The sequence below is a fragment of the Monodelphis domestica genome, chromosome 1 (genome assembly GCF_027887165.1).
Source record: "Monodelphis domestica isolate mMonDom1 chromosome 1, mMonDom1.pri, whole genome shotgun sequence".
Classification (NCBI taxonomy): domain Eukaryota; kingdom Metazoa; phylum Chordata; class Mammalia; order Didelphimorphia; family Didelphidae; genus Monodelphis; species Monodelphis domestica.
In genome coordinates this window covers 501612916-501628781 of record NC_077227.1, presented here as the reverse complement: position 1 = coordinate 501628781, position 15866 = coordinate 501612916, and the positions used below count along the sequence as shown (strand labels likewise).

At 39.1% G+C, this 15866-nt stretch overlaps 1 protein-coding gene across 4 annotated transcripts in view; it reads right to left on the bottom strand.

Annotated features, from left to right (window-relative positions):
- The window catches only part of ATP9A (ATPase phospholipid transporting 9A (putative)), a 155113-nt gene that overhangs the window by 27314 nt on the left and 111933 nt on the right, over positions 1–15866 (bottom strand). For all 4 annotated transcript variants that reach the window (XM_001369149.4, XM_007475725.2, XM_007475723.2 and 1 more), the window contains 4 exons: positions 8177–8269; positions 6294–6377; positions 5655–5825; positions 2348–2446 (listed from right to left, as the gene is read on the bottom strand). In XM_001369149.4, coding sequence (XP_001369186.2) covers positions 2348–2446; positions 5655–5825; positions 6294–6377; positions 8177–8269 — 447 coding nt within the window. The remainder of the gene's footprint in view (positions 1–2347; positions 2447–5654; positions 5826–6293; positions 6378–8176; positions 8270–15866) is intronic.

Below are 15866 nucleotides of genomic sequence, written 5' to 3'. Positions count from 1 at the left end.
CCAGGCACTGTTCTAAGCTCTGAAAGCAAAAGACTTTGCCCTCAAGGAGCTTACAATCTAATGGGGGAGACAACATGCAAATAAATATATGCAAAGCAAGCTAGATACAGAAAAACAGGAAATAATTAACCTAGAGAAAGCACTGGAATTAAGAGGGGTTAAGGAAGGTTTCTATAGAAGGTGAGATTTTCGTTGGGACATAAAGGAAGTCAGGGGGAGGTCAAGCAACTTTCTAAGACTATAAGTTGCAGAGAAAGTGCCAGCCAATGTTGGCAGGAAGAGATTCCTCATCCAGAGATTCCCTGTACTAAAGAAATCAGGGGACCAGTTCCCATTTCTAATCTATTCTTTAAAAAAAGGAAAGCATGTATATGTGCATGTGTATTCTACCCTAGCCAAAAAAAAGGTCAATAACCAAGGATCTTACTAAATGGATATTTCTATCCCTGATGGTAACTTCATGAGCCATTCCCAGGACTACACCATTTTTTCAGAGGAAGACAATCACCACCCCCAAGATGATGTTTTATCTGAAGGACCAGGAAAAGTCACAGCTGGTTGGGTAATCCAAACTTTGTTTACAACTCAGACATCCAAGAGAGAAAATTAAACATCTGTTTCAGCAGCTCCATAAAGTTGCCTTTATGGGTGAGCTAGGCAGCATAGTAGATAGAATGCCAGGCCTAAAGGGAGGTCCTCGGTTCAAATCTGGTCTCAAACACTTCCTAGCTGTGGGTCCCTGGGAAAGTCATTTAACTCCAAATGCACAGCCCTTGCTACTCTTCTGTGTTAGAATTAATACTAAGATAGAAGGGACAAGTTTAAAAATATATAAATAATTTTAATTGTCTTTATAGGAGAGTATGCAGATGATGGCTCTTTGCTTTACATTTTGGCATTTGTTAATGCAAGCTTATGAGTCTTGTGTTTAAAACAACTATAGCATGGCTGATTCCCATATCACAGAGTACCTTTTAAAGAAGAATGTCTATTACTTGTTACTAGAGAAACTCTAGAGATATACCTTTTAGTTTTAGAAATTTCCCAAGGGTATTTCAGAATACGGGACAATATGCCAGAGAACCAGGGAGAATACTGAATCTCTTCTTTGGGGTCAAGCTGCCTTGGAATGAATCTAGTACATGTGATACCAGAGACAGAGTCCCTTATAGAGAGAAGGACCCCCAAAATGATCTCTCTCTCTCTCTCTCTCTCTCTATATATATATATATATATATATATATATATATATATATATATACATGCATGTGTATGTGCATGCATGCATATGCACACATGCAGAAAAAAGAGATGAAGGAGGAAAAGGAGAAGAGAGGGTATGGAGAAGAGAGAGATGGAGGAAAATGAGGAAGAGGGAGAAAGAAGAAGAGATGAAAAAGCAGAAGGAAGAGAAGAGAGAGGAGGGAGAGATACAGGAGGAGGAGGAAGAGGGAGAAGGAAGAAGAGGTTGGGGGCATAGGAGAAGAAGAGAGAGAGAGATGGAGGAAGAGGGAGAAGGAAGAAGAGATGAGAGTCAGAGGAAGAAGAAGGAGAGAGGGAGGAGAGAGATGGAGAAGGGAGAAGGAAGAAGAGATGAGGGAGAAGAAGAGGAAAAGGAGAGCGATATGGAAGAGAAGGAGGAAGATGGAGAAGAGGGAGGAGAAAGAGATGAAGAGGGTGGAGGAGGAGGAGGAAGAAGAGATTGGGGGCAGAGGAGGAGAGAGATGGAGGAAGAGGGAGAAGGAAAAAGAGATGGGGAAGAGAAAGGAGAGGAGGAGAGAGAGATGGAGAAGGAAGAAGAGGGATAAGGAAAAAAGAAGAGATGAGGGGACAGAGGAGGAGGGATAGGAGAGAGAAATGGAAGAGAAGGAAGAAAAAGAATTGAAAGAAAAGAGAAATAGAAAGCAAAAGCATCATGATGTCGAATCAAAGATTTAAGAGTCAGAAGATACAGGTGTTGATCCTAGCACTGATATTAGCCATGAGACAGATTTATCACCCTTAGTTTCTTAAGCTCCAAAATGGGGGGAATAAAACTTTTGTGATATGTCTGATAAGGATATATTGAGAAAAAAAATCCCTTATGACCTAACTATAAAGCTATTCTTAACCCTCTGGCAGGATAAGAATCTTTTACCTTCAACCAACTCAGCACCTGGTTGGTTGCAGGCACCACTTAATTCCTCTTAAGCCAATCACACAAAGTATTCTCTTCCCTACCTTCTGGCTAGTCCTTCTTAACCCTTTTTCCTCTCTCCTAACCTAACCCCCCCAGAAGGAGACTCAGTACATGCTCTGGAAAAGTCCCCATTTACCACATTCTGCACAGTCCTGACAGAACACTCACCAATCTAAAAATATGGATGTCCTGGTTCCTGGTTACCAGATGTGCGTTCTTGGCTGTACATGTAGCTGTCTCCAGTTTGTCTCCCGTCAGCATCCAAACCTGAAATTAAAACATGGAAGAGACTCATGTTAGTTCGTTTTTGAGGCTGCCTGCGTCAGCTGAGTTTCCAAGAACACTAAGCTAAACCTGATCTATTCAATTTGCCTGCTTCAGAACATGATGTTTTAAAAGGCTTCACCACAGGAGATGCCCCAGTTCACGAGTCTGGAAGCTGGGGAGTTTCCCATAATAAGACCGTTTGTGTGCAGGGATAGCCCCACATTAGCAAGTAGGCCATTCTTCTGGTTCAAATTGTCAAGGCAAGGAGGAGGAGTTACAGTGAAAGAGACTGACTATCCAAAAAAATGCTTCCTCCACACCTTTGGCATTGTACTAGAAATGAGTGTCGACATCATTTTTTAACCATCCTTTTTTATAAGCCCTTACCTTCTGTCTTAGAATCAATACTAAGTATTGGTTCTAAGGCAGGAAATTATGTGTGCTACACAATGGGGGTTAAGTGATTTGCCCAAAGTTACAAAGCTAGGAAGTGTTTGAACCCAGGACCTCTGGTCTCTTGGTCTGGTTTTCAATTCACTCTTAAAATAAAAACCTTGATTATCTTAGCATGGTAGAGTGGAGAAAGCATTGGGTGTAGAAACAGAAAACTTGGACTCACCCCTTGGTTGCTGTCCGATCTAAATTAAGAAAATGCTTTCTCTCTGAGCCTCAGTTTCCTCCCCTCCAAAATGGGAATAATAATATTTTCTATAACTTATAAGTTTGCTACAAGGCATCAAATTACTTTAAAGTCATGTAGAAATATTTGCTCCTACTGATATTTGACCTAGATTAGAGCCTTTCATTGTTTGAGAAAGAGCATATTTTTAGCAAGTGAAATACCAGTTAAATTATCTGATTAAACTATTACTGCCCTTTGGGCCTAAGAGAAAGGACACAAAACAGTCCTGATGAAGCAGGGACAAGGCCAGAAATGTGGGGCACCAGGGAAGATGGAAAGAGAGAGAGCAAAGCAGGATTTCTTTGGCTATTTACTCACAACAAACTTCACTTGTAAACTGAAGGTTAACAATGGAATATAGCTAATATGGAAACACATACACACATATATTCGCACATACATGCATTCATCTTTTTTGTTTTGTTTTGTTTTGTTTTAACCCTTACTTTCTGTCTTAGTATCAATTCTAAGATGGAAGAGAGGTAAGAGGTAGGAGATTCGGATTAAATGATTTGCCTACGGTCCTATAGAAAGGGAGTGCCTGAGGCCAGATCCAATCCCAGGTCCTCCCAACTCCAGGCTTGGTGCTCTATCCACTGAGCTACCTAGCTGCCCTCCACAGATACATGCAAAGACATTTAAATGGTCACTGAGCTTCACTGAAGGGCATGAGAACAACAGGCATCGTTTGTGCTCCTGGCATGAGTTCAAAGGTTATTTGGGTATTCTTTCACCTGGGCCCTAAGATCAGAAGATCTTTGGATCCTAGACTTGGTGCTAAAAGAGACTTTAGAGCTTATCTAATCCAACCATCTCATTTTACAGATGAGGGAACCAAGGCCCAGAGAAAGTAAGTGATTTGACCACAGTTATATGTGTAAAAAGTGGCCAAGTGGGGATTTGGACCCAAGTGGTTTGACTCTAAAAGAGTGAATGCCCTTTCCTTCACACCATGCCAACACTACTCATTTCCAATGCAGGACAAAATGGTGATGATCTGAGTGCTATGAACTCTGGTTTTAATCCTCGGTCTTTATCCTGTTCCTATTTCTGTATGGAAATGGATGGTAAAACATCTGTTTGTCAGAGCCTACATGCATCCACATCCTCAAGTTGCTCAGAATCTTGGAAAAGAATAGTAAATTTTTTCCCTCAGTTAATCACAGATTTGATCTCACACTCCCTCTGCTGGATGTTTTTAAATATTTGAAGTTATTCCTTTGGCTTATAGCTACAGAGCCCATGGCACTGCATCAACTGCCTTCTGTATAGTGTTCCATCCTGGAAATTAGGACATAAATAAAATATCCAGAGGGGCAGGAGCCAGCTCATACCAGTGGGCTGGCTGTTAAATTTTCAGCATGAGCACTGACACCTCAGAAATCAGTAAATGCTTCAAATCAGGTTAGCAGTGTTTATTTGGTTTATTGATTGTCAAGGCTTAAGAGAGTAATGGAGGAGATGTTAATGATGCAAATTAAACCTAAAAGTGTGTCATGTATCTTTTTTCAGAGAGACAGTTGTTAAACATTTGCCAGTCCACACCTGAAAGTATCTTGCTTCCTTCAAGGCTTTTAAACTCAGGTACCATTCACTCTGTGCTGCCTTCTCTGATCTCCACTCCCTCAGCTAAAAATTTCTCCATTTTCAAATTTTCCTAGATCACTTTATCTGAACCTGTCCTTTATCTCCCTTCACTTCCCACCCTATTTCACTTCCCACACTATTTTCTTTCATAATATAATAATTTAAATTAATACTAACAATGAGTTTTTAAAAAATATCTTTACCTTGTCTCATAATCAATATCATGTATTGGTTTCAGGGCAGAAGAGCAGTAAGTGGTAAGCAATGGGGGTTAAGTGACTTGCCCAGGGTCACACAGCTAGGAAGTGTCTGAGGTCAAATTTGAATTCAAGACATCCCATTATTAAGCCTAGCTCTCAATCCACTGAACTGTCTTGTTGCCCTTTATATAGTGTTTTAAGGTTTACAGAGTTTTTTATATCTTTTTGATTTTCACAACAATCCTGCAAGGTAGATGCTATTATCTCCATTTTACAGATGACAAATCGGAGGCACAGAGCTGTTAAGTGACTTGCCCAGCTATTAAGTGTCAGGAACAGGTTTTGAACCTATGCCTTCTTAACTCCAAGTTTAGGATGCTATATAATATATATATACTTCAGACTTCCTTGAGGAATGTTGTTTTTTCATATCTTCAGGTACAACACACGTACTTAATAGTACACACTTAATAAATGATGAAGGAATGCTGAATTGAATTATGTCCTATTTTGTATTCTAGTCATTTGAGTGCTTGTCATAGCTCCACTACTAGAGTCACATCATTTCAGTACAAAAACCATATTGCTGTCATTATTTTTAAACCTTTCCAGTGTGTAGCACACTGTTCCTGCATGTGTGTGCCCAAGTTGTTGAATTAAATTGGCAAGAACTGACTATTTGTGAGAAGCAGAAGCCATGGATTCAAGAGTCCAGTCTCTGGTGCTATTCTGGCCCTACCTTGATGCCTGCATTCCTCAGGGTCTCCAAAGTGGGCCGCACATCTGTCTGCAGCTGGTCTTCCACTCCAGTCAGGCAAAGCAGCTCCATTTCCATTTCCAGGCTCTCAATCACAGTTGCCACTTTGAGGGAACGGTCATGAACACTGAGCTTTGCCTGGACATAGCGTGCCTGAAAGGGAAGCAAAAGACCTGCCCACTGATTTATCTGAAGGGTACACTCCTGATCCCCTGAGAGAAAGGCATGAGAATCTAGAATAATAAGGTTAACATGGAGTAGCTGTCAAAAAAATCTGGTTGTTTTAATTCGTACAATTGTTGGAATTCTTTTCAAATATCACATCCCAGATTATCTACCAAAAGAGCATCATAACAGCCATAGCACCAGAGCATTTTGATTCTGTGTCCAAACAAGGCGGCCAATTACATATTCTACTTCTTGCATCTTTAAATACAAAGCGAGCTATGAGACATGATTTCTGCTAGGTAGACTGTACATGTTTATTCTCAAGGTTTCCTTAGGAATTGTCCCTTAAGCATAGAGCTGCTAGATGGCTTTATACAGAAGCTTCTCCCTTCTTCCCACTGCTGTCAAGTCTTTGGGTCCTGATCATCTGTTTCACATAGTAAAACCTCTTACCTCAAAGTCTTGATACTGCTCTTCCGTCAGAGATTTCTTGGCAACCACAAGAACTCTCAGGCCTTCTCTGGCCATGTTGCCGCACTGAAAAGTAGCCAGAGAACAAGACCATAATCAAATTCAAGAAAAGTCTAACATATAGCAAGTGCTTCTTAACTATGTGACTTGAAGCCTGCTTGCATCTGCATCTTGAATATACAAACAGTTCTTCCCTGAAGATAGTAACATATTCTTTTGTTTATCTAACATGGAAAATAGAGAAAGAATGACCTGTTCAATCCAAGAAGAATTTGAGGGTTGTCTAGTATAAAATTTTTTCTCAAAACCAAAGGGAATTGGAATTGGAAGTTAACTCTGTGATATGAACCCTATGAGAAGTTCAAACGAATCTCTCCATAATATTCCTGATATTCAGACAAAAAACTTTTATTTCAAAATATTCAGTGACAAAGAATTTTTTTTGAGTCATTACCTTCTGTCTTGGAACCTAGGACCACCTATCTCCAGTCCTGAGCCCACTGAGCCACCTAGCTGCCCTCTAATTCATTACTTTTTAAGGCAACACCATTTTTTATTCCTTAGATAGTTTGGATTGTTAAGAAGTCTTTTATATTGAATCAAAATCTGATCCTCTATAACTTCTACCCATTGGTATTAGTCTAGCCTTCTGGAGCCACAGAGAACAACCCCTTTTCACATAATAACACTTCAAATATCTGAAGGCTAGGATAATTTCATTCCATTTTCCCTAACCCAACCCCCTCCTACATCTTTTCTTTTCTAAGTTAAACATCTCCAGTTGTTTAACTAATCCTTGGACACTTTGGCTTGAGTCCCTCCTCTTGTCACCATTCTGATTGTTCTCCTCTGGATATCTTCCAACTTATCAATATATCTTCAAAACTGTGGTGCTGGGGGATCTGGATGGCTCAGTGGATTGAGAGCCAGGCCTAGAGATAGGAAGTCCTGGGTTCAAATTTGACCTCAGACACTTCCTAGCTGTGTGACCCTAGGCAAGTCACTTCACCTCCATTGCTTAGACCTTCCCACTTTTCTGCCTTGAAACCAATACTCAGTATTTTTCTAAGATATAAGGCAAGGTGTTTTTTTTAATGGTTATAGAAAGAATAAATGAGTGCATGGATGAATAAATATTAAGATCATATTAGGGCTTTTTTTTGGTAGGAGTGGGGCTAAACTATCATGCTATTTACTGAATCATACTGAATGTGTAGGTCTTTTCTCTCATAAACTGCTGTCTGACCATGTCTCTTCCACCTTCTACTTGTCCAACTAATTTACTTTAACTTAAATTTAAGATTCTCGATTACACATATACTAGCTTTCTATTCTTTATAGTAGTGATTTAGGCATCTGGATGACCATTTTCTTACTTAAAATCCACAAAGGTCATCACTGACTATTATTGAATAAGCCCACACACTTGGAATAAAGTCCAGTCCTAATGACTAAAATGTTATATAAATATGCAGTTTGACATTAAGAGAGACTTGTAAACCTGCAAAATGTGCCCTCCCCCCACCCATAGCAAATCACAGTTTTCTTAGAAACAACACCTCAAAAACTGGGGAAAAGTTTAAAATTTCAAACAGGATCCTAGAAATTAAAACAGCTATGGACAAAGAGAATGATTAAATGAGCCAAACTGACACTGAAACTGATCCTCTGGGGCTCGCTCTCCTGCTCCCAAATGGCCATTTTTTTTATTTTAGAAACCCAGCTCTTTACAGCCTTATGTTTCCTGCTGTGAGACTGCTTTCATAAACCAGAATGCAACAGGGGGCTGCTTCTCTTAAGAAGGCTATTAGTAGCTTCTGCTTTGTGTTTTATTCTAGAAAGAACAAACCCAGGCCAATTCTTACCTCTTCTTCTAGCCAGTCATTATACTGTACAATACCAGACATGACAACATCTGCTCCCTTCATGTAGAATGTGATTTCTCCTGTGGACTCATCCTGGGGGCGGGAAATGAAAAAAGAACTGAAAAATTACCTTCATTTTCCCCTAAATATATTTTCAAAAGAACGGAAACTACAAATGACCCAAAGAACAATAATAATGATGATGATTGTAAAAAGCCCAGCAGATGTATGTAGGCTACATAGTATGTAAACAATGACTTACCTGTAAGAAGTCGTTTGAAATGCATCCAAGAAATGTCTGACTAGTCTATGGAGTTGCCTGGTTATGTAACCAAAATGAAAAGCAACAAATGGACAACCTAAGTGGAAATACTGATGTCTTCAATATATACAAAGAATCAGAGGAAAGATTCTTGAACCATTTGTGAGGTTCTGTTTTTTGTCATTCTATTATTCACAAATAGACTCTGCTTTCAAGGTGCTACATTTTTTTTTAACTCTTAGCTTCTATCTTAGAATTGATACTAAGTATCAGTTCCAAAGCAGAAGAGCAATAAGGGCTAGGCACTAGTAATTAAGTGACTTGCCCAGGATCACACAGTTCAGGCAATGTCTGAGACCAAATTTGAACCCAAGACCTCCCGTCTCCAGGCCTGAGCCCACTAAGCCACCTAGCTGCCCCTCAAGGTGCTCCATTCTGAAGCATTCTGAACATCTAGGAGCCATAATGAATAGATATGGACTTGGAATAAAGAATTCTTGAGTACAAACTGACTCTTACTAGCTATGTGACCCTGAATCTCTCTGTGCCTCAATTTCTCCACTATAAAAGGGGGTAATAGTAGTCTCTCCCAAGGTTGAGGATCAAAAGAGAAATTATTTGTAAAGAGCTTGATTCATTAGAAGTATTTAACAAGTGCTTATAATGATTATACCAGTGAAGATAACATATGAATAGATGAAAAAATTCAAAGTAGGAAGTGATGAGAATATAAGGGAGAAATCAAAGTTCTTCAGGAAATTTTGAGGAGGAAGAGAAAACTAACAACTTGGAGAGACATGGAAGGTTTCACTGAAGAGGTAACATCTCAGTTGAGCTTTGAAGAATGTTAAGGATTCTAAAAGGAGGGAATTACCAAAATGATGTACATTCTAGGTATGGAGGGCGTTCTGTAAAGAAGAAATGTCAAGTTCAAGAAAATAGCTGTTTTTCCTGTTCAGATTGAATGAGGACTCCAAAAGCAGGCAGCACAAGATAAGCCTGGAAAGATAAGTTGGAGCCACACTAGAGAAAGTCTTATGTACTAAGCTCCAGAAGTTACATAATGTATCCCAAGACAATGATAGTTTCTTAAAGTTTATTCTTCAATTTAGAGTGGGGTTTTTAGTTGTTGCCTATTTGATTTTTTTTTTTGAGGGAGTAAGGAGACATCATCAGACCTATGCCTTGAAAAGTTTATTTTGGCAGCTGTGTAAAGGATGAAATGAAAATAATGGAGGAAAGGAGGTCAATCAAAAGGCTAATACAACAGTACATGGAAGAGGTAATAAGGGTCTAAACTAGAGTAGCAATAATGTAAAGAGAGAGAAAGACAGGAAAACCAAAGAATGTTGAGACTGAATCTAAACTAGCTGGCCTCTGAATGGGTATGAAAGGTAAGGAAGGAGGTTAAGAAAGAGTCTAAGATTACAAACCTAATGGAGCCTGGTTATTTTGTCAACACAAACAAGACCATTTGTAGGACAAGTGGATTTAGGGAAGAAAAATAAGTATTATTTTGCACATGCTAAGTTTGAAGTATCAGCAGAACATTCAAATGAAGAAATCTAGCAAGTGACTGAGATACAAGTATAAAATTCAAAAGAAAGATTAAGGATTATAAAGTACAGAGAGAAAAGACAAAATTATAAAGTCTTGGGGTACATTCACACTTAAAGGGTGGGAACTAAATATGATTTTGATAAAGACAATGAGGAGTAGTCATGAAGAAAATCAGGGTTGGTACATAAGGAGTCAAAAGAGGCACTATCCAGAGGATAGAGTGAGCAACACCATATATAGAAAGAAATAGTAAAGAGAATAAAAAACTGAAAAAAAAATCATTAGTTACTATTAAGAGATGATTGATAACTCTGAGGAAGGCAATTCATTTTGCTAATGGGATCTGAAGCCAATCTGGAAGGGTATCCCCTTTCAGAAGTAGGTGAATGATAAGGAAATGGAAGCAGTGAGTACAGATGATACTGTCTTGGACCCTGGTAAAAAAAAAAAACTTAGGAGAGAATACAAAATAAAAGGATCAAGCAAAAGTTGCTTTTTGGTTTTTTCAGGTATATATGAGGCTTGATATTATAAGAAATGAGTAAGTAGCAGTTAGGGGAAAACTGAACATGAATGAAAGCATACAATCAATGAAGTAAACTACTGAAGGAGGTGGGTGGAGATGGAATTAAAGGTACAAATAAGAGGTTAGTATTGTCTAGAATTAATATTACTCCATTCTCTAAGATTGGAGCTTAACAGAAGAAAACAGATGAAGGTACAGAGAAATAAGAGATCAGCAAATTCAAGATGGGTGGCTTTGATTTTCTCAGTACAATAGGAGGCAGGTTGATCTACTAAGATGGAAAGGGATGAAAATGAAGAAAGTTTTGAACAGCTTCTTTAGGGAAATTAAATAGACAATCAGGGATGATGCTGTTAAATTGCAGCACTCAATATGCCATCAAATTTGCAAATTCTACATTGACCACTGGATTGGAAAAGATCATTTTACATCCTTATCCTGAAGAAGGATAAGTCAAACAATGTTTGAATTACCAAACAATTATGTGGCTCATTTCACATGCTGACAAGGTTATGCTTAGTATTCCACAAGCTAGTCTTCAGGAATATGTGAAACAAGAATTACCAGAAGAACAGGCTAGTTTTCAAAGAGGCAGAGGAACTAGAAATCAAATTGCCAACATTCACTGGATTACTGCGAAAGCAAGGAGGTTCCAGAAAAACATCTATTTCTGCTTCATTGACTACCCTTTAAAGCCTTTGACTGTGTGGATCACAACAGAATTTGATGTACCGAATAGGTGATGGACACCCTGCCATTCCCTCCTTGTGAAATTACCCTTAATAAATAGATCCGCCTAAGTCACAAATGGAACAATTTTCTTTTTTAAATTTATTTTCAGATGGCCCTCTAACCTTAAGAACCTTAACAGGATTACATAAATAGCCAGAAGATATATCTCAATCAAAAGGAACAAAAAGCGGCCTTGAGAGTCAATTCATATAGTTTATCTTCATGGTATTGCTCTAGAATTTATTGTCCCAGAGCTCAATGGCTCAAGCAAAAGGTAGCTGTCCCTATATAAAGCATTTGACTGTTTTCTTCTCAAAAAATGGTGTTTAGCAACAATTTTGTAGGAAAATGAATAAACCTTCCACTTCCTCTGCAGTAGAACTGGCTTAAGATAGTTTAGAAATTCTGTCCAATATAAATACTCTATCAACTGTCTTGTAGCATTAGTCATTTCCTCCTCACCAAGTTCATTAGAAGGTTACTTCGTTCTCAGATTATGGCAAGATTACACTATAAATTTACAGCAGGATTTGCCAATGCTATTGTTTCAGAATTTCATCTTTTTCCACCCTGGTTTGCCTTTGGCCAGTATTCAAAGGTTTCTTTTCTTCCAGCTATGACAATGTTATGATCTATGCAAGAGATCAGACTTCATCATTCCACATGTGGGAGTGGGGGGCTGAAGGATGGAAAAGGAGGGGGCTCACTGGAACATCTTGTGCACAACAAAACAAATGCCTTACCCCAACCCTTCTCCAAAAAGGTAGTTAGTATGGCCTTTGTTCCTAGCCAACTTCCTAGGACTGCAATCATGACAAAAAGCAAAAGACTGGTTTGTGGCCAGCAAAAAGATCCTTCTGTAAGCTGTTTGATGTAACTGATAGTATGGGGTGAAAGAATTTAATACATACTAAGAAATACTCAACCAGACTCTGATTTGTGGCAAAATTAAATCTACCTTCTTCACAGTAGGAGGTCTTCTTAATTATTTTTATATATAAAAATATATATTGTTTGAATTTGCAGGAAGTCAGATATATAAGTGTATATATATGTCAGTTCACTATAATGGAAGTAAGCCAGAAAGCTAAGACATATTGAAAAGTGTTTCTCTCTGTGTATCTGTCTGTTCATTTGTGTCTGCCTATGTCTATGTATATGTTTCTGTATTATCCCCAAGTGTTTCTACATATATCTTCTTGTGTCTGTCAATCAATCCTATCTTGCTTTTGTTTATATGCCGAGCACTTTGCACAAAGCCTGACAGATAATAAGCATCCCCCATCCTAAACCCTTCAATATTAGGTATTGATTTTAAGGCAGAAGAGTAGTAAAGGCTAGGCAATTGGAGTGAAGTGACTTGTCCAGGGTCACACAGCTAGGAAGTGTCTGTGGCTAGATTTTAATTCAGAATATCTTATCTATCAGTCTCCATTGTTTGTCCACATGGTTCTCTTGGGAGGAGGGGATGGAGGGAGGGAGAGAAGGAGGGAGGGAGGGAGGGGGAGAGAGAGAGAGAGAGAGAGAGAGAGAGAGAGAGAGAGAGAGAGAGAGAGAGAGAGAGAGAGAGAGAGAGAGAGAGAGAGAGAGAGAGAGAGAGAGAGAGAGAGAGACAGAGAGAGAGAGAGAGAGAGAGAGAGAGAGAGAGAGAGAGCAGAGAGAGAGAGAGAGAGAGAGAGAGAGAGAGAGAGAGAGAGAGAGAGGAGAGAGAGAAAACACATGGGTAAACACATCTGGGTATCTCTGTCTCAGGCTAAAAAAAGTTTGTCCTAATGTTCTACATCATTCAAAGTTCCTAACATGCCCAGGGAATCCCTTACATCAGAAGTGAGTAGCTTAGGAACAAACTGTTCCTCATCTATATATAAAGCGGCTTCTTCCTGAAAGGATGTGGCTCAGGATAGGTGGAGCTGTGATATGTAGCCTTTAAGTTGGGAGAATTGGGGCAGATTGGTGTTAAAACTATCAGAGCTAAATCAGAAAGCATTGAACCCTGATTTCCACCATCAAAAGCTATGGATATAGGGAAAAACAAGAAAGGAAGGAAATAGACATTTATTAATCACTTACTATGGGGTAGGTACTGTGCCAGATACTTTATCAATATCTTATTGATATTGTCAATATCTTCACAACAACTCTAGAAGATAGGTTTCATTATTATCCCTACTTTACAATTGAGGAAACTGAGGCTAACAGAAAGTAAGTGACTTGATCAGGGTCCAACAGCTAGAACATGATTAAGGCCAGATGTCCACACTAGTCCTCCTTCCTGCACAGTGAATATTCTATCCTCTGAACCACCTAAATTTTGACTAAGAAGAATTGGCTAGAAGAGAGATTTGTCAAATAAGTAAATGAAGCCTTCTAGTGTAACTCAGAAACAACTAACAAATTAAATAAAAACACAACAGAACAAATATTCATATGTAGTTTTCTAAGTCAATAGTGGCCCTCAAGGATATTTCTGTATAGTTTCATGATTCTCATTTCTATTTGAGTTCAATATCACTGGGCTAGATGATATGGCACGTACCTCCAAATAAATGCCTCAATCCACACCAGTTCTAACAAAGCATCTCTGTCTGCATATATGTATTTATTCATATATATTTAATGTGTGTGCATGCATATGCATATATATGCATGTTTGTGCTTGTATACATGTATATGTATATTCCTATTCTCTCTCATGAGCTTCAAGATCACACTGCCAATTCCCTACTGGCCTGGATGTCCTAAAAGCATCTCAAAGTCAACATGTCCAAAAGAGAATAAATTACCTTTCCCCCAAAACCCATTCCTTTTTTCAACTGCCCTACTACTGTCAAGAACACTATCATTTTTTCAGTCATCTAATTTCCCAACCTCAGTGGACCAACCTCAACCCTTCCCTCTCACAAGCTCATTCCCCATATCTAACCAATTGCCACAAGATCTCTAACACATATTCCCTTTTCTCTGCTCATCCAATGACCACCTTTAGGCAGATCTCCATCTCCTAATCAGTCTACTTACCTCAAGTTCCTCCCCATTCTACCATTCAAACAGCCAACAAAATAATTTTCCTTAAGGACAGTCCTGAACATGTAGCAATTCTACTCAACAAACTCCAGTGGCCCTCTATTGCCTCTAGGATCAAATATGAATCCTTCTGTTTTGCATTTATGACCCTTTACAGTCTGACCCCCTCTTTCCTTTGCAGTCTTCCTATCTACCATAGATTCTTCATATATTCTGTCATTCAGTCCGGTCTTTTTACTGTTCCTATCATACTCTATCTCCCATCTCCAAGCCTTTGTCCTGACTCCTCTCAAGCCCAGGAATACACTTCCTTCCTTACTTCTTATAATTCCACTTCTTTCATAGTTCAGCTCAAAGTACCATCTTTTTTTTTTTTTTACAGGAAGCCTTTCCAGACTCCACCTCAGCCCTTAGCTATTAGTGTCCAATTTTTTAAAATTAATTTTTAATTAAAAGATAAGATTCTTGAAGGTAAGAACCATTTATTTATCATTTGTCTTTGTATCTTCAAGGCCCAGCATAATGACTGAAACACAGTTGCTTGATAAATCTTCATTCATTAGAAATTGAGGGAACTGGCTATTCTCTTTGTTTAACAATATAGTATTGTTTTAAGAGGGGGAAAGCACTGAATAGAGAATCAGAAAATCTAGAATTCAGATGCAGCTCCAACTAGACATGAAACTACAGGCAAGGTCCAACAGAAACAACCATAATGAGTTGTCCTTTATAATGTGCTATAAAAAGTAATGTGAGCTGTCACCATCATTATTATTCCCAAATAATTGATTTGAGGATTATGACAGAAAAAAGAGGAGAAAAAAAGAAGAAAAAGTTAAGTGAAAAGTCTTCCTTGTGCCAGCTCTCCATAGAAATGTACAGTCTCTCTCACTTTTTTTTTTTAAACCCTTACCTTCTACTTTAGAATCCCAAGGTAGAAGAGTAATAAGGGCTAGGCAATGAGGGTTAAATGACTAGCCCAGGGTCACCCAGCTAGGAAGTGTCTGAGGCCAGATTTGAACCTAGGACCGCCCATCTCTAGGTCTGGCTCTCAATCCACTGAGCTACCCAGCTACCCTCTTCTTAAGAAGTCTTTCTTGAGTGAGGTGAAGGGGAAAAAAGATACTGGTGATAGAAAAGACATAGAGGTATCTAAGTGGTACCCCAAACTCTCTGCTGCCCCCCCATTCTCACATCTACAGCTGTTCTTCAGACATGTCATTTCAGCTGTCCCACAGACATCTTAAACATGTCCAAAACAAACTCATCATTTCCCCTAAAACCTCCCCCCATCTTCCTTCCCTATTATGGTAGAGGGCAGCAGCATCCTCCCAGTCTCTCAGGCTCATTCACAACTTAGAAGTCATTCTGGATTCCTCACTCTCTCTTACCCACTCACACCCAAGCTGTAGCCAAGGCCTATCAATTTCACCTTTGCAATATCACCTGAATATGCCTTCTTCTCTCCTCTGGCACTGCCACCCCTCTAGGGCAAGCCCCCATCACCTCATATTTGGCCGTAGCCTATGGGTGGGTCTGTCTGTCTCAAGTCTCTACCCACTTCAATTCATCCTCCAATCAGCCAC